The 17,138-nt window shown below is 48.1% G+C and overlaps 4 protein-coding genes across 4 annotated transcripts in view; 1 reads left to right on the plus strand and 3 right to left on the minus strand.

The window, feature by feature from the left end:
- LOC121589675 (HBS1-like protein) overlaps nucleotides 1–17,138 on the minus strand; it is a 40,050-nt gene that overhangs the window by 2,694 nt on the left and 20,218 nt on the right. The window contains exons 2-4 of the mRNA XM_041908758.1: nucleotides 1,627–1,925; nucleotides 1,334–1,548; nucleotides 1,026–1,266 (exon numbers count right to left, since the gene is read on the minus strand). Coding sequence (XP_041764692.1) covers nucleotides 1,026–1,266; nucleotides 1,334–1,548; nucleotides 1,627–1,666 — 496 coding nt within the window. The 5' untranslated portion in view covers nucleotides 1,667–1,925. The remainder of the gene's footprint in view (nucleotides 1–1,025; nucleotides 1,267–1,333; nucleotides 1,549–1,626; nucleotides 1,926–17,138) is intronic.
- Nucleotides 1,914–2,677, plus strand: LOC121589684 (peptidyl-prolyl cis-trans isomerase NIMA-interacting 4). The gene is made up of 2 exons (XM_041908770.1): nucleotides 1,914–2,260; nucleotides 2,328–2,677. Exons 1-2 carry the CDS (start codon nucleotides 2,176–2,178, stop codon nucleotides 2,642–2,644), a joined length of 402 nt encoding a protein of 133 aa, XP_041764704.1. The 5' UTR covers nucleotides 1,914–2,175; the 3' UTR covers nucleotides 2,645–2,677.
- Nucleotides 2,644–4,560, minus strand: LOC121589678 (protein-cysteine N-palmitoyltransferase Rasp). The gene is made up of 2 exons (XM_041908762.1): nucleotides 4,129–4,560; nucleotides 2,644–4,052 (listed from the first exon to the last, which is right to left on the minus strand). Exons 1-2 carry the CDS (start codon nucleotides 4,223–4,225, stop codon nucleotides 2,674–2,676), a joined length of 1,476 nt encoding a protein of 491 aa, XP_041764696.1. The 5' UTR covers nucleotides 4,226–4,560; the 3' UTR covers nucleotides 2,644–2,673.
- Nucleotides 5,789–9,625, minus strand: LOC121589677. Its single transcript, XM_041908761.1, has one exon. The coding sequence runs from the start codon at nucleotides 9,276–9,278 to the stop codon at nucleotides 7,698–7,700; it is 1,581 nt and encodes a 526-aa protein (XP_041764695.1). The 5' UTR covers nucleotides 9,279–9,625; the 3' UTR covers nucleotides 5,789–7,697.

The raw sequence follows: 17,138 nt of genomic DNA on the forward strand, positions 1-17,138 counted from the left end.
GAACAGTTGGGGGACGGCAAATCTTGGGGAAGCGGCAGTGGCAGGAAAGGAGGGAGGTGTTCCCTTCGATTCAAGATGGTGTTTGGCCAGATCGGAAAGATTCGTAAAAGATTTCATCGGGACGGGAGCACTTGCACCGATCGAAAGGGCAGCAAACTGTGCCAGCGTCGTCGCTTGCGTCGGGGAGCCGTGCGATGCTTTCTTAGGTTCATTGTTTTCCTTCCCCCCACCTTCGGCCCACCCGGTGATGGTGTTCTTGTCGACCGGAGGGCCACTTAGCGAGTTCTGTTTCATGCGCAGTTTTACAAGATCATTTAAATTGCCGCTACCACCGCTACCACCACCACCACCACCGCCAACGGCACCGAATTGCACTTTGGGCAGAGCGAAGCGTGCGGAACCTAACGCAGCAGGCTGGTTGTTGGGCGCCAAATTCCCCCGAGAAGAAGAAGAAGCTTTTAAATCTTACCTTCCGTAAGCAATCCAATTGTGATGCCCATCCGAAGTGTTTCCAAGGTGTGTTAAGGCAAGCGGCCGCAAACAGGAGAGATGACACCGAAAAGAAAGAAACGTTAAAAATGAACGTCCGTTAGTATGCTTTGGGCGCACTCTGCTTCAGCGTACACGTGCGCGCACGATATCACACGAGATTGAATTGAATCGTCTTCGAGATCGATACCGGGCATTTATACCACACCGCCACGCACATTGGCAAAAACACAATGCTTTTGGATGAAAGCATAACTTAAGCACGAACGAACTAAAATACTTTTAAAAAGGCCAAATTTGTTTAAAAAAAATGCTAGCAAGAGCAACGCAATGAACAATTAATAAAATAATAAATAATTTAAATGTAAAAATACAACATTGCACATTATTGCCCATAGTTGCATGGCAAATTTCACAACATGCAATGAATTCACCCGCCGTACTGTGCCATGTGGTGTAATGATGCACGCCGCGCGGTACCGTATCTTTATCGCTGTCAGTGTATTGGTGACCGCGGTGGGTCACGCCAATCTTACCTTTTTCCATCGCAGCACCCGCCGTCAGTTTGCTGCCGGATTTCGCACCCAGCGCCGCGGGTGGCGTCTTGTTACTGTTCAGTATCTCGTCCAGCGCCTTGCTGCATTCGTAATCGTGCTTCATGATCGCTTCCACCATCTGCCGGTCGCTGCACGTTTCGCCGACAATATCCCGGATCTCATCCATACAGGACATCAACCGTGCGCGATCTTCATCGTTTAGTTCCGGCATTTGAAAGCACTGAACGAGCGAGAAATCAATCTTTCAGTGTTGTGTGTATAGGAAACCCCAGCTTACTCCGACTTACCTCCGAATCGCGCCTCTTGTGTGCCGGGCCTTCGCGACCCGTCTCAGCCGCCAGCTCATCGTCGTCTTCTTCTTCGATGTCGCGATTGTTGGCGAGAAATTCGGACATACTTTGTTGCCCTTTGGCACGGTCGTAGATCCATTGCGAGGCGTCGGTGGGCGAGATACAATCGTCCTCCACCGACTGTCCGTACTGATAGTCGTCATCGTCGTAATCTGATGGGGCGGTGGAAGTGTATAAAATGCTTGAGCAGGGATGCTTTTCTCTAGCCCATCGGGTGGTTCATTACGTACCATCGTAGACAGCGTTGCGCACATTTCGGTGGCGAGACATGGTGCCGCAATTTATTCTGTGTTGCTCTAACGAATTCAAACTATTGTCTGTTCACGATTACATACAGCACGCGTTTGCTGGGGTGGTTTTTCCTGTTTAGTAGAGGATTTTGTTCAGCATTATCGAAAGAAATGCTGGACCGAAAACACGACGTGTTTATTTGTTTTGAAGGTTGTGTGGCCACCGAAGGTAAACGTCAACCGCGCTTTCGCTACGCAAGGATATACAGTATAGTTTGTTACTTGCAGTCAAATATTTTCTAAAAAAAGTCGTAAAAAATATTAAATTAATTAAAATACAGCAATATATTCGACAAAAACTATACGTATACTTTTGAATGCAAAACAACGGATATTTAAGTGCCATTCCTCAAAAAACGACCGACGTGTTGCCGAAGGACACGACTGATGACAGCAGATTGCGTGCGTGCCGGCTGCTGGTAGATTAGAAAAAAAACAAACCCTACGTACAGGGAACCGGCAGGACTGTTTTGGAAACAAACACAAACGATGCCACCGAAAAAGGATGCTAAAGGAGGAGCAAAAGCAGCCCCAGCCAAGGGCGGTGGCAAGAAGGGAGGTGGCGCAGAGGAAGGTAACACACTAAACTGGTCAACCGACACTTCCCGCACGGTAAACAATTGCACGTTTCCTACTTCCAGGTGCGGCGAAGGAGAAAAAAGGCGGAACTGCGGTAAAGGTACGACACATCCTGTGCGAAAAGCAGGGCAAAATAATGGAAGCCCTGGAGAAGCTGAAGGAAGGCCAGGCGTTTAATGTGGTGGCGACGAACTATAGCGAGGACAAGGCACGCCAGGGTGGCGATCTTGGGTGGCAGATTCGCGGTGCCATGGTGGGACCGTTCCAGGATGCGGCATTTGCGTTACCGATCTCCACTACCAACGCGCCCAAGTATACGGATCCACCGATCAAGACCAAGTTCGGATACCATATTATAATGGTGGAAGGCAAGAAGTAGGCACATCAATAAACGGCTTCGTTATATTTTCAATTCACTCGCTTCGCTTCATTAGCACGATTCGTCTGCTCAATCTTTACCAGCTGCCCGGTTTGGTAGAAACAGTAGGAGGCCACGTACAGGCCAATGTAGTTGCTTAGTCCCTCCGTGTATGTTCGCTCGAGGTAGATGAAGCCGACCCTTTCGGAGGCAAAGAAGAAGAAATTCGAAAGCACCGAGGGGATGAACACGTGTGTGCCGATGATCGCTCGCCACCGGCTGTCGGCGGGTGTGCAGTGATTAACTAGTCGCTCCAGCAAAATGCACACCCAATTGATCAGCGACCAGATGAGAATGAACAGAAACACACCGTGCCAGATGTAGATGAACGCAAACGTGGCCAGGCTGGCTAGAACTTTGCGCGGAAGTCCGGACGTTTTCGTGCACAGCTCGGTGTAGATGTACTTGAACAGGAACTCGTACAAACTGCGGTCGAAGTATTTCCACATGTCCGAGTATTGGTTTACCCGGGCGATGCAGATCGGTTTCGCCGGCATGTCTATTCCATCGAACCGACCGAACGCGATCCCAACGCCGTAGAACACCACGTACTTTATGTAGAAAAACTGTCCCATCAGAAAGCCAAGGCCGTACAGTGCCCAAAGGTTAACGTGGCGCAACAGCACCAGATCCTGCTGGATGAGATTCACGTACAGGAAGTGTTGTCCTGCCAGCATGACCAGCGTCCAGAACAAGGCCATCGTCAACCGCTTCGCCAGTGTCCACAGCCGATCGGGAAGGGTATGCGGTTCGAGCTCGTCCTTAAAAAGATTGTGCAGTGTTTTGAACCGACTGTACACGATGGCGGGTCCCATAAGTAGCAGCGGAAAGTACAGCAAGTAAGCCAGTAGGTCACGCAGGCCGTAGTGTTTGGCCGATGGGCCTTCAGCGCCCTTGTCCAGACAGAAGCTGGCGCACTTGATAACATTCCACGATGTGATCAGACTCAGCTCCAGCAGCTGGTCATTATCGATGCCGAAGTGAACGTTTAGCTTGTCGTAAAAATACCACACCTTGAAGTAGTTAATTACCGCTATCCATAGGAACGTTTTTATCCAAACTGCACGACGGTAGTAGTTGGGCGGGTTCGCATAATAGAAGGATAAGCTTTGCGCTACTATCACCGCCAGCACTGGCAAGTTGTACATGCTATAGATTACAACCAGTCCGTAGATCGTCAGCACGGTGGACACCTGCTTGGCACAGAAACGGCGCGTAAGCTCCATCACGATTGTGTGCAGCAGGAAGTATATTCCATTTCGCTGGACGAATCCAAGATAGTGTTCCCATTCCCAATCGAAATCATCCCGTCGTCGGAAGTTAAACAGGGACCAGCCGGCATCGAGACTGTGATAGTTGGACAAGTTTTCTGAGGGATGCAAACATTACAAGAATGTATGTGTGTGTTATAAGAGATAAACTAAAATGAGCTTAATGTTGCTTACCATTGCTCAGCTCGTAGTTTTTGTAGAAGGAATATATCAAGAAGCAAATGTACAAAATCGCGCACACGATCAATTCTGTCGCTGGTTTCTGTACCATGTTTAAGCTGCATTTGAGGTCACTTGCAGCGCTACTACACTCACAATACAGAAGGCTCGTATATAGTTTTCCGATTTATCATCGTCGTACTTGGAATTGTTAAACTACATTTAGTATGTTACGACCAGGATGTTTTAGTCATTCCGTTCCCGTACACAGTGAATTCTTGTGCTATTGAGAAAACAGGTTAGGTACAATACCGATATTCTTAAAACTAAAGTTGATTTAAAACTACACAGGCTACTTTGAATGCGAAAAGCTTAAACAAGAATCGTGATGCCGAGCGATTTTTTTCCTGCTCAATAAATAGGGATTGTTTATGTTTTTGTTAAAAAAAAGGAAAAACACCTGTAAACAAATTTCCGCACAAAGGTATTTTAAAGTCATCTTATTTGACACATAGGAACAATTTCAAATTTACTGGTATAATGACCGTTTGTCTAATGAAGTAAACTGGTAAAAATTCAAAAAGGAAATAAAACATTCTAATGTTCAAAATGAAATAATAAAATATAAAAAAATTACAAGTTCGGATGTTATCGTTCGATCGATTAAACAATGCAACATTAAAAGTGTGTTTTTTTTGCACTGGCTTTATTGTACTTTGTGTTCACATTTTTATAAAAAACTTTCAAACCGACTTAAAATAATGAGCTGTTAAGAAAATAAGTTCTTACATTTGTAATGCTTCTTAGACAAAAAAAAAACACCAAAACTGCGCTTTAGTTGCGCGCTGCCTTATCGAAAGGGCAACCGACTTAAAAACTAACGAATGACATGCAACAAACGTAGAAAAAGGAGGGAAATTATTTAAAAGAAAGATAAATACAGCATAAAGCACGTCCAAACACGTCGGTGCTGTGTGTGTGTGTGTTTAATGATATAGTGGGTTTTGTAGAGTTTTTTTCTTATGCACCTAATATCACATGTTTGATTTGTTTAGTAACCCTTCAATGTGTGAGCGCTCCTTTAGTAGTGTATCGATGCCGCACACCTTAAATACGTTTTCTTTTTTTCCTGCTTACTAAATTCCTTCTTACATTCTTTCCTTCTTTCTTCGTAAATATGATAGAAGCTCCTAACAACATGCTACAACAAGATATATATTAAGCGATTGTATCTTTTATAGTCCTTGTGTGATCCTCCTTTCTTTTCTTGTAAAAAAAAGTGATTGTATGTAGATGTGTATGCGTTTTTTTGCTGTGCTTTGACTTATTGTTAATCGTTTCTCGTTAGGCAACATTGTACCATTACTGTGCAACGTGATGTTCTACTACCCGATAAGCCTTCTGTTAAGTATATGTATATATACGAGTTAAGGAATAAATATTTAAGTACTTAAATACGCCGCGAAAATAATTATCATACATTAGTGGGAAAATGAATTAGCGATAAATTAGTGTTGAAATAAGTTAGCGATAAATAAATAAATTAAACCCTAAAAACCTACACTGAAATGCAATGTAATACTATCTTTGGTACTAAGCTTAGGCCATTAACACTATTCTTTGGTTCACTAGAGTTTGGTGTTCCGGACTAGATATAATGTACACGGTGTGACTAGCCTGACGGGTTGTAAAATGTTTGAGATCTTACGAAAGCTGATTGATTTGAGAATAAATAGAATAAATATGACTAGGAAATGACTAGGCATGTATTATACCAGTTTTAAAGCAGTCAACCATTGACACTATTTCTAAAGGGATTAGATGACCCTTGGGAATGGGCCCTTTCCGGACTAGAGAGAGAGAGAGATGGGAATGTTCATTGAACTGGACTAGATTTTAATGCCTTCTTTGGATGTTTTTTTTTCTTTGGTACACAAATGACTAGAAAATAAGACAGATTTGCTTAAGCCATGACTAGAGCTTGCACACTAAACTAAACGCTTATTATCAACTAAATCCTGACACACTATTACGATTACCTGCTATTATGTACTTGTGCGCATTGTAAAATGAAATTGTTGTGCTGTGCTGCTGGTAGTTAAAATCCTTTAAAATCCACAACATTCACGCGCCACTTAAAACGCTAGTGAACTGCGTGAACTAGGACCTCAAGCCAGCTAACCTATATGGCACAGTTCATTCGCACGATTGCAAAAGCCACTTCCCGAACCTGCAGCGCACGTTTCGAATGCAGCCAGCCCCGTCCCCAGGGTGGGCAACATTCGAAAGCCTTTGCTTTTGAAATGAAACACAAACAAAAAAATATAGTTACAGAAATCGTATACCATATGTTAATTTCGTTTTCTATGCAATCGATAGAAATATTAAATCTCGAGCAGCGATCCTGCTCCATAGCTGGATCGTATTTGTACAACAGCCTTCAACAGAAAAGGGTCGTTAGAAATCTTTGTAGGTCTTGCTGCGATGGTCATATCAACGATTCAGCGATTTCTGGGTTAAATTAATTAAGCCGGTATGTAAAAAGTGAAATTACTAAATGATTGTTTTACCGGCAGCTGATCTGAATGGTTAAGTAAGTGGTAGTTGGAAATAGTAATTTGAAAACACAACTATTGCAAGTAACGCCGCCATTGAAGGGAGCTGACGTTGAATGAGCACAGAATAGACGCAAAGTATTATAATGAATAAAGTGTAATTAACACAATCCTAACCTAACTTTACACGAATGACTAGATGCTTACTCATCTTTGGGTTTGGTGGTTTTGCAGCTTTGCAAGCTTCAAACCTCGAATGTACAAGAAGTATGGTTGAAAAGGGGACGGAAGTTCCTGATTTTGTTTTTCTCCGTTTACTATAATAGCAGAATAGGATTAGAAAAATAGCTTTACTAAAGAGAGATGGAAACTTAGCAAGAGCGTAGAGAACATAAGGACATAGGAAAAGATAGTTAGAAAAAATGTGAAAAAGGAAACACGCGAAACTCGCCATCGAAACTTCCGTCAGGCAAAAAAGGGAAAAAGGAAAGTAAAAGATACAATAAAAACTACGACTAGTGTAAAAAGGGGTGAAGCTTTGCTTCCGTCCTAAACTCCTAATCCTAAACTGACTAGCATTGCTCGTGTTATCTTTGGAGTAAAATCTACAAATATCTCTCTCTCGCCCAATGGGCCGCACTAACCTAAACACTGGTTGTGAAATGGGGTTCACTGGGTGCGTGAGTTCTTCCCTTTTCCTAATCCTAATCCTTTGGTATGGCGCTGTAGAATCGGGTTCGATACGATAAAATAATGTACAGAAAGGCGCAACACGAAGCTGCTGCTGCCCACGCGTAAACTATCGAAGGCAATAGTATGGCGGGCATGTAGAACATCACACTGCACGTGTCCGCCTGTGCAGCGCACAGTAATACGCAAAAGTCTCGTAAAGAGTGAATAAAGAAAAAAAGCTAAGGCTCCAGCTACGTTCGCGAACGTTAAAGTGTCACGAACGGGTTAGACTTACATCTCGAGTTAGACACACACACACACGCTCAAAAAAGCTTACAAACTAACCACTTACTACTTTTACACCACCAGTGCCGTCGTGTGGCGAATGACGGACGGTCCGTTGCGCAGTCGGGCCAGTGCTGCGGCGGCCAGATTTTCCTCCTCGGTGAAACGATCGCAGTAGGCCGACCGGTACTGGCGCTCCATCTCATCGTCCTCCTCCTCCTGCTCCGGCACGTGCTCCCGGTAGTCCTCGTTGATGACGAGCGTACGCTCCTCCTCACAGTCACTGTCGTCGAGGGCCACACTGCCCCGGCCCGACGAGGACGCTACCGATGGGGCACGCTCCCGCACGAACGTCACCGTCGCCGGTCCCTGATAGTATCCGGCCGCGTTTACTACCTCAAACTCATGCTCACCACCACCACCATCGTCGGAGGCAAGCGTGGTGAACATGGCAAGTGGTGGTGGTGCTTGTGGCACCACTTGCGACTGTCTGCTGTCAGCAGTGTACGTTGCTGTGCCGCTTTCCACCGATTGGCTGGAGTGGTTAGAATGGTTCGAGTCTTCGCTGCGATACTGGGCGCTGGATGGGCTCGGGCTTGCCGGTCGGGGCTGCTGCTTGGTCGCCCCCTTTCCGCCCTGCTTGCTGGCTGCCTGCCTGCTGTGCGTTAGCTGATGCTTCTTGAGGTAGGCCGGCCGTTTGAACGTTTTGTCGCACTGGACGCACCGGAACTTGCCCGCCTGAGCTCCTCCACTGTCCGAGTCGGTCGAATCGCTGCTCGGTTCCGCACGGGTCGCTGCCGCCGCCGCCGCCGCTCCTCCCTTCTTGCCGACCTGATCGCGCGGTTTGTGCCAGCGACGATGCGACGCCAGGTTCGCGGGACAGTTGAACCGCTTGCCGCACTCGGGACACCGGTACTCGAGCAGCACGATGCAGGAGCAGCGGTGCTGCGCCAGCCCGAACGCATCCTCAAACTCCAACCGGCACAGCTTGCAGTTGTAGCCGCCGATCACGTTCGGGATGGCGGCCAGCTCGGCCCGCACCTCGTCCGACACCTCGACCAGATTGAACTGCGGATCGATGTCGCCCGATTCGCGCGGCGTGTCACCGCTCAGTGCCTCCTCGAGCGAGATGATGATCGTGCCGGACACGGGCGATGAGTTTTCCTCGTCGAACTTCAGCTTCCGGATGGCTTTGGCGCGCCGCTCCTTGGACGGGGCCAGCGCGGCGGGCGGATTTTTCGTACTTTTCGGTGGCCCATCGGGCTGGCCGCTCTTCGGGCTGGCCGTTTTGGCCGGTGTGGCCAGCTCCTTCTTGATGTCGATATGGAGCGGCTCCGGGGCCGATGGTTTGGCGCGCTTGGCCAGTGGTTCCTCCTTCACCGCCGGCACGTTCAACTGATTGTCCTCGCGGTACCGCTTCTTCAGCGGCGAAGGTGTGGCGGGGGGTGTGATGGGACCCAACACCACCGTCGCCGTCGTCGTCGTCACTTGGCGCACGGTCAAATCCAACGGGCTGTCGCCGGTGGCGGGCACCGGCCTTCCGGCCACCTCACCATACTGTAGCTTGTACGAGGGCGGCAGACTGGCCACCGTGGTCAGGAGACCGGCTGGGGACGGCTGGCGGGTTGGTACGGGTTGCACGATTGCTGCCATCCTTGCATATCACACTCCGGGCACATACAGAGCACTAAACTGCCAAGCACGAGCACAAACTCTCACACGCAACAAACAAACAACAGCACGGGAAACGCTGGACTGACGCCGCCACAATGTCAAAGGCCACTACGTTGATGGTGTGCAGTAGGTACTAATGCTATTTACAAACAGTCTACTTCGATGCCACTGCAATACACTCCTTCACGACACGCAACGCCCTGATTTGCGCCTGATTTGCTCGATCCGTGTGTATGACCTCGGCCGTGGCCAGGCACTGAATGATCCTCCCTCCGACCGATCCGGACCATTTTATACCGGGCTCGGGGTTCTGTAAGCCGCTTTCTCTCCCCCAAACAACGCGCACACTGTACATAGCACGCTCGTCCACCGTCAGGACACACGAAACCCTCCTCTCTCTCTCTCTCTGTTGGTGTGTGTGTGTGTAAACCGGTCTCTTCGCTTCACGCGTACCGGAAGGACGCGGACAGGCGAATACATACGGCAGCGAACACATACCGCGTGCGCATGTGTGCGCAAGAGCCTTCCCCTCCCTTTTAAACCATCATCGCACGCACACTAACGAAGCCGGAATGAAACGAACGAAAAAAAAAGGGAAAAGGTGCCGTGCGAAGGGATGTAAACACACCCCGCCTCGGTTGCCAGACCCCTCCACCCTTCCTTGCCACGGTCGGTGACCGCTGCTCTTGGGTTGGCACGCGACTCCGGCTTGTACAAAGAGCCTCGAGCACGTGCGGCGTTGACGGCGTCCTTTTTCTCCCCGCTCTTTCTTCCTTGCCCTTCCCCGCTTCCCGTGACGCGATTTTAAGCGTCGATTGCTTTTGCACAACCGGTCCAGCGGGCAACCAGGGGTGCAGTGTCTCCCTTCAGTGAATGGAGGAGAATTCGATCAGGTTTTATTTCTCTTCTTGCTTTTCTTTTTTAGGCCAATTTTCCACCGAGCATAAGCGCACACACACACACACACGGGGGCCGCCCAGGCGGCTCAGCATAATTCCTGGTGGTGATTCATGCCTCAACATACATTATACCAATTTTTATTCCGACGAGCATTAGGTGTTGGATGTGTGGAGGGCGCGCGCGTGTGTGTGTGTGTGTTTCTCTTTCTTTTTTGTGTGTGCTGAGTTTGGATTTTAATGTAGTTTCGTCCTTAAAGATCAGCCAGCGGGAGGGATTTTTGTCCCCTGTAAAGGGGCGACGATCTTTCTCCTGCCCAGCAATACGATCAAGTTAGAATCGAAAAGGGGATGGAAAACCATACCGTCACACCACGGGTCTGTTAATTATGATTGCCGTCGTTGTTTTTTTGTGTTCGTTTTGTTCATTGTACAAGCTCCAGCAAAGCGTGAAACTAGATGGAAATGAGTATGCGTACGTGAGCGCATTTTTATCAGCGCATTTCCATCGCGGGACCAGGCGGAAGCAGCGAAAGGAGATTGATTTTCCGTACAATTTCCCCGCCTCGCTTCTGCTCTGTGTACTTTTCAGGATTTGTGTCGCTATTTTTTTTTTGTAACCTTTTCCTCCAATCCCTGTTTTACCGGCTTTCTCTATATCTATTCCTGCCCAGCTGCACACCAGGGCCAGGGTTTGTGGCTCGTGCCGTAGAGTGGCGTGGCGTGTGGTGCGAGATGGTGAATTTTTCCGCATTATTGCTGCGTTTTTTTTTTTAATTATTAGCGCTGGCGTCGAGCCTGAGGTACCCTGATCGGAGCGAGGTGTGGCGGCTACAAACGGGAACACGATCCCTCAACATTGTCCTTTTTTGCTTGGGGTGCTTGGGCTGCTGCTGCATTGGCTTTGCGTCAACCGTTAGGTTTGTAGCAAATATGGTGCAGCTGCCGAGCCGGGATGGACGAGACAGAGGAGGACGAAGACGAAGCACTCGGTTCGTTATTGAATTCGGTGCCAGATTGACATCCTGGCTGCAGGTAAAAATAAAAAAAAGGTGGAAGCGATCTTTGACAAATGGCAAGATTCCGAAACTGTTGCCGGAACGATTCTCGAACGATCGGCAAGCAGCAACAACAGCAGATCATATGGTTCTGCCAGTGTCAATGAACTTTTTTTTTTGTGTGCGTTCGTTTGGGTCTTTTTAAAGGAAAACGATGGGATTCCTATACCCAACGATGGATTGAACGGTTTCTACAGTGTCACAAGGATCTTCAGAGCGTTCCCTCGCATTCAACGAACGTTTCCCGTCAGCTGGTGACTGCGGCTGCTGATCGTATAAGAACACGCTCAATGACAGACATCTTCGGAGCCACCCTCCGGTTAAGGATGACAGATGCAAAATGCATCCTTGCTAACTCGAAATTGTTTTACACACCATAAGCAAAACTGTATTAATTTCCAGTTCCATCTCTTCTGCACGCTTACAAGCTACTGCATCGTCCAACGATCGAGCAGGATATTGCGATGACACCTTACAGCACATTCCTAACCTTCCTCACTGAGCAGACAGACGGCACCTGTGCGAAGTGCTGTCTTGGCTCGGCTTGGCAGGAGGGGACAACCTATCACCGGGAAAAGCAAGACACTTGCTGCCACGGCCATTCGTCTTCGCCTCGAAAGGGTACGGGGACCCGTTTTATGATGTACGCCTTTTTTATCGCTCACATAAACACCGGTAGCTAAACCACCAGCCCGGTAATAGGAGCTCTCACCCTTTTTTTTCGCTACTCTACAAGCGAGCGTCTTTAGCCCATTCATGTCGGGGAATGTGGCAAAGACGACGACGACGACGACGAGCTGTAAGGCACCGCCGCGGTAGTGTAGGAAACACCCTAACTCCACCGTCTGGAAACGAAACGATGCGCTACCGATGGGGTGAGAAGTCGATTGCGAGCCAAGGGGAAGAGAGGGCTTTTCTTACCGATTTTCCCGGTTTTCCTTTCAAGTTCAGGGCCTTGTACAGGGAGTGAAAGTGTGTATAGGATCAGGTAAAGTGGCTAAGGTGGGCTAATGCAATTAAAACTGTCGCTTGTCGTTTGCAAGCCAGGAATTAATTTAGATATTTTGTGTAATCCTCGTACCGACGGTATTGTGTAGCATATGAAACAAACAAAAGTGGCTGAAGGAATTGTAGAGAAGTTATGGTTGTTCTTTTTTCGTGGCTGTTGTAATTCACTGCAGCGCAATGAACGCTGGTGTGCTCGCTGAACCAAGCCACCCAGTTCCTAGGTTGTTTATCATGTTGCCCGTTCTATCGGCAGCAAATAAGATAATCATAATACAATCTACCTTACTGGGGTGGTTCGTTTTGCGATGGGGCTACCAAGGGGGAGACACCAAACCATTCCTATTGACAATATGTCACGGTGCCACAAACACATAAACACACACACACACACACACAAGCAAGTATCGTTCTGGTCGTGTGCATTTCGTTACGTGCTAGTTATTTATTTATGCCATTAATCTACAGCAAAACCGCGCGCACGTGGACAGGGCGGTGGAAAGGATTCGGGCACACAGGAAAGGCAAATTAAAATAAATAAAAAAATGATATGCGCTAGATATGCACACACGCCACCCCGTGCCACGCCAGCACCACATACCAGCGGTGCTGCAGAGTGTGACAAACGCGACAAGCGTGGCCACGAGCCGCGTGTATCATGTTTGGTGTTTGGTTTGGAATAGGCCTGCAGGGCATAAATTATGCTACACGAGCGCTGCTGCACACCCTTAGCCGAGCCGAGAGTCTTATCTCACCTGGTCAGATGCAGCGTCTGTGTGCGTGCGCGCGCGTGTGTGTGTGTGTATGCGAGCTAATATGGTGCATAAATATGTTTCGGTGTCGATTTGCTTGAGCTGCCATGCTGCACGCCGAAAGGACATTTAAAGTACGCTTTCCACCTTTTACGGTGCGCAAATCACTCCATTCGTAGCTGATAATGCAGCTTTCCGTTGTATACGACTTTCCTCCCATGTTGACCCCTTTCTGTTCGCGAGCGAGATGTTTTCCCTCCCTACTGAAAGGAATTGTGTTCACAACCCCCTTTAATGCATCCTTTCCCTTGCAAGGGACGGCCAGTTACGCCGGAATCCATTCTGCTACTCGTTGCCCGGTCCGGACAGCATCGATGGTATGCACCTCGTACACACAACAGCGGTAAGAGGCAGAAGATTTCGTTTGCCAGCAACAAATGCTGCCGCGTAGTAGAACCCAGCGTAGTAATTGCAGCGATCCTTTCGCTACGTTCGGTGTGTTTGTGTTTGTACTTTAGCCGCTGCGCTGCCAGGAGGAGGGAAAGAAAAACTCCCTTCCCTGTGCTGTTGTTTTCCACTTCGTGAGAGTCCGCGCGTGAAGGTTAGGCATTTTTGTGCGGCGTTTTTCCGTACTTCTTTCCGTCCTATGCTGCTGTTGTTTAAATGCTTTTGTGCTGTGCTGCGCTGCTTATTTGCCCTTTCGGGTACGTTCTGCTGGAGGGACACGTTTGCCAGCGACTGGCTTTGGTGGGGGCTGGGTTTGCTGGATGGATTATGTTTGCCCAGCGGTATTCGATAGTTGCTGGAGTTTTGCGTTGCATTACCCTCCACGGACTAAGACCAACGAACGCGGGAAGCCCGGGGTGGGGATGATGCGTCGGCGGTGGCGGCGGCAATGATGCATGCTCTGCTCGGAGCGTTGATTGACAGATCCAATGCAAGTAGAATTATGGACATAATTAAACGGCACAGCCGGAATGGGATGGGAAGCGAATGCAAATGAGGTTTGAGTAATGTGATTTGGTTGCTGGCAAGGGTTCCCGAGCGAAAGGGGTTGAGTGTTGACGACGAGGTGAGAGCATTTAGCTTAGTGAGAAGCAATATTATTGTAACCGGAATTTATATAAAGCATTATTTTACTTCATTCAAAAAATAGTAAATTACTTTGTAGCTTTAACCTTTCTTAGATATTCACAATCAAATAATAAGCAAAATCAATCAATCATTTCCCTTCAATCCGTCTCGCTTTTCAAGGCTTTGCAGCGAGAAGGATCATGTCAAGATAAGTATCAAATTATGCACTCAACGCGAAGGCTTATCGCAGGCGTTGCAGGCGTGTGTGAGCATATTGGTTCGAAGGAAGATTGAATTACTAACAACGGCCCAAAACAGGGGGAAGCTGTCAACATGAGAGGTTGTGAGATTAGACCAACCTCTCATTTGTCGCTTCTTACCAATCATCGCTACAGTACGACAACAGCGAAAGAACTGTTCTCTATTTTGCTTTCTTTTGTAGTAAATCCCCTATGACTCATCGCAAATGCCGAAAGGTCTAAAAATAACGCCATGCTACACTCTCCAGTGCAAAGGCGAAGCGTTCGACAACTTGTTGCATTGTGCATGCTACCAACCTGTTACCGTTATGTACTGGATGCCCACTAGCACACCAACGCATACGACGCGACACGAGCTGGAGCAAAAAACATGCCACCCAACCGATTGCCTCCCGCCGGAACGTATGACCGCGCATGAGTCGGAGAGGCCTGGCTCGGGCCCGAAGCATGATTGAGTCACCAACTTGGCACAACGGTTTCGGCGTCTCGGGCTATGACTCACGGTGCGAGCCCACGAATGAGTCTACGGGAATTGGCGAACGAGGCGGCAAGCAGAATTTAAAAATAGCTAAACCAAACCATTCATCCACGAGGCGCCTCCATCGCCGCCGATGATGAGTAACCGGATGGAATTGAGCGTGTCATTCTTCGGCCCTGCCGAGTGTTCAGGTTGCTCATTCCCTTTTTTGTCATTTTACAACAGCCCAAATGTGTTGAATGATGCAAAGTATTAATTTTAATTAAACGCCAAAACGCCGGCTTTGTGTGCGTTAGCGTCGTGTGTGCCGTGAGATTGACGCTCAAAATGCCTACCCATTGTGGCATCCCCCCGCCGAACGGGGGAAAAATGATGTGCCACAACGCTACCAAGCAAGAATGGATTTTCCAAAGACAACGAGGAAAAGGAACAAAAAGGACAAAAAGGAAAAACGGCCCATCCCAGCCCAGGGCCCAGCACTCTTACGCCACTCCTTCATCCCCCGTTCGAAGCGCTAGAACACACTTCTTATTCAATTAGGATCGAAGGAAGCGAATAAATGGGTTTGAAGTTGTGACGAAAACTCATCTTCGTCCAGCGCTACTTCGTTACTGTTTCTCGGGGATTTCGAGCTGGGGTGGAACGGAATTCCCTCGACCGTGTGCAGCGGCATAACGCCGCATTTGTCACTGTCGGGTGCGGCGGTACACCCACCCAGCATTTGGAAGTTGTGTTGGAAGTTTAGAGAGAAACGCATCCCTTCGTTTTTCGAACCGGTCGGTTTTTTTTTGGAAGCGGACGGGCTGACGACGGGAGCGTTCTAGGCTGCTATCGAGTTACTAGAATTGCGTTGCTTTCGGGACTGCACGGCCATTGTAATTAAGATTGTGCGGATGTGTGCACGATAAATATTCATTCGATGTCAACGGTACGCGAACCAGCGCAGGAAGACTCGCGTGAGAAAGGACTCTCGCTCTCGAGCAGGGCGCGCGTAGGGGATGATGATGACTCTCCAGATGCTGCTACGGTAGTGTGGCTTGGAAGGCTACCAAATACTGTCTGAAAATTGGTTAGAGCACGGGGCAGAGCGGATACTCCAATTCAGCGTTTCAGGACCGAAGGAGGAGGCGCAGGATTTTCGGTAAACGATGTGCTATCACGTGTCCATACGCAACACATCATGCCACCCTACGCGTGTCTGCTAGGGCGCAATTATTTGTTTGCATTTCGATATATCCGAGACGCGTTTTGCTTCTATTTAGTTCTACCTTTCGAGGGACACTATTCTATGGGACACAGCTTCTGGAGAAAGGCGAATCGTCACACTAACTATCTTGACAAGCCGACGGATTGAACCGACACGTGCTTCGAACCACGCAGCAATTCCGCAATGGTGAAAACGGGGATCTTTGGGCACTAATTGGAAGCGAGGATTTTGGTCTACACTTGGAACAGCTTCAGCCTATGGAGGGTGTGTGCGATCTGTTCTTAATGTGTGTAAACTGTTGATAGGTTTTTAAGTATAGTATTTAAAACAAACGGGCAGCAAGTGATTTCAAAATGTACTGAAGCGGAAGCGATTACTGTTAGTGCGTAGTTCTCCCCGTTGCAAACATAATTTACAGCAATGCGTTACATGCAGGCACATTTAAGTAAACCCCTCTCCAAAACACTTAATCGGCTAGACTAGATGTCGGTTATCTAAAATGCACATAATAATCAAACAGTTGCAGTTTTCTTAAGCACTCCCAGCAATTCTCAGCCCCTCTGCTCTCAGCTCGGAGGAAAACACAGCAGGTCGAACCAGAACGCTCGGTGCGGGATAAGATGATTAATCAGTGCTGCGGCCACCACGGACACGCAGAGTAAATTTGCACACCATGCGTAATACACCTTTTATGCGCTTTCGCGTTCCCAATTCCCATTTCTCTATTGTGCTACACACTCCTTTTTTCCTGCTTCATCTTGAACAAATGGTTTCTCAAGTGTCGGACATTGAAATAGGTAATTAGCAGCCGCGAACAAAATGCCGACGGGCAAATGGGGAGAGGGTTTGCAAATGATATTGTGTCTGGTGCTGCTGCTGCTGCTGCAACCGATATTGCTATTCAGTTTCAGTTTGAAGTAGTCCTTTTAGTTTTTTTCTTGTGGCACACACACACACAGATCTTAAGGAATGATATCACACTTCAGGCGGCGTAGAACACAATGGGAAAAGTAGTTTTAGTTAAAAGGTTTCGTTTCCTCCTGCTGTTGCGTTGCCGGGAACAGCGCGGCCAGCGGGTTTCGAAAGGAGCTGTTTTTGCGGTGGGAAAC

The sequence above is a fragment of the Anopheles merus genome, chromosome 2R, assembly GCF_017562075.2.
Source record: "Anopheles merus strain MAF chromosome 2R, AmerM5.1, whole genome shotgun sequence".
In the NCBI taxonomy this organism is placed as follows: domain Eukaryota; kingdom Metazoa; phylum Arthropoda; class Insecta; order Diptera; family Culicidae; genus Anopheles; species Anopheles merus.

Bases quoted from the DNA above. Each gene is read 5' to 3' on its own strand.
- LOC121589684 (XM_041908770.1), top strand. From the start codon at position 2,176: ATGCCACCGAAAAAGGATGCTAAAGGAGGAGCAAAAGCAGCCCCAGCC. The intron at 2,261-2,327 runs GTAACACACTAA...TCCTACTTCCAG, and splicing joins GGGAGGTGGCGCAGAGGAAG to GTGCGGCGAAGGAGAAAAAA.
- LOC121589678 (XM_041908762.1), bottom strand. From the start codon at position 4,225: ATGGTACAGAAACCAGCGACAGAATTGATCGTGTGCGCGATTTTGTAC. The intron at 4,053-4,128 runs GTAAGCAACATT...TGCATCCCTCAG, and splicing joins AAACTACGAGCTGAGCAATG to AAAACTTGTCCAACTATCAC.
- LOC121589677 (XM_041908761.1), bottom strand. From the start codon at position 9,278: ATGGCAGCAATCGTGCAACCCGTACCAACCCGCCAGCCGTCCCCAGCC.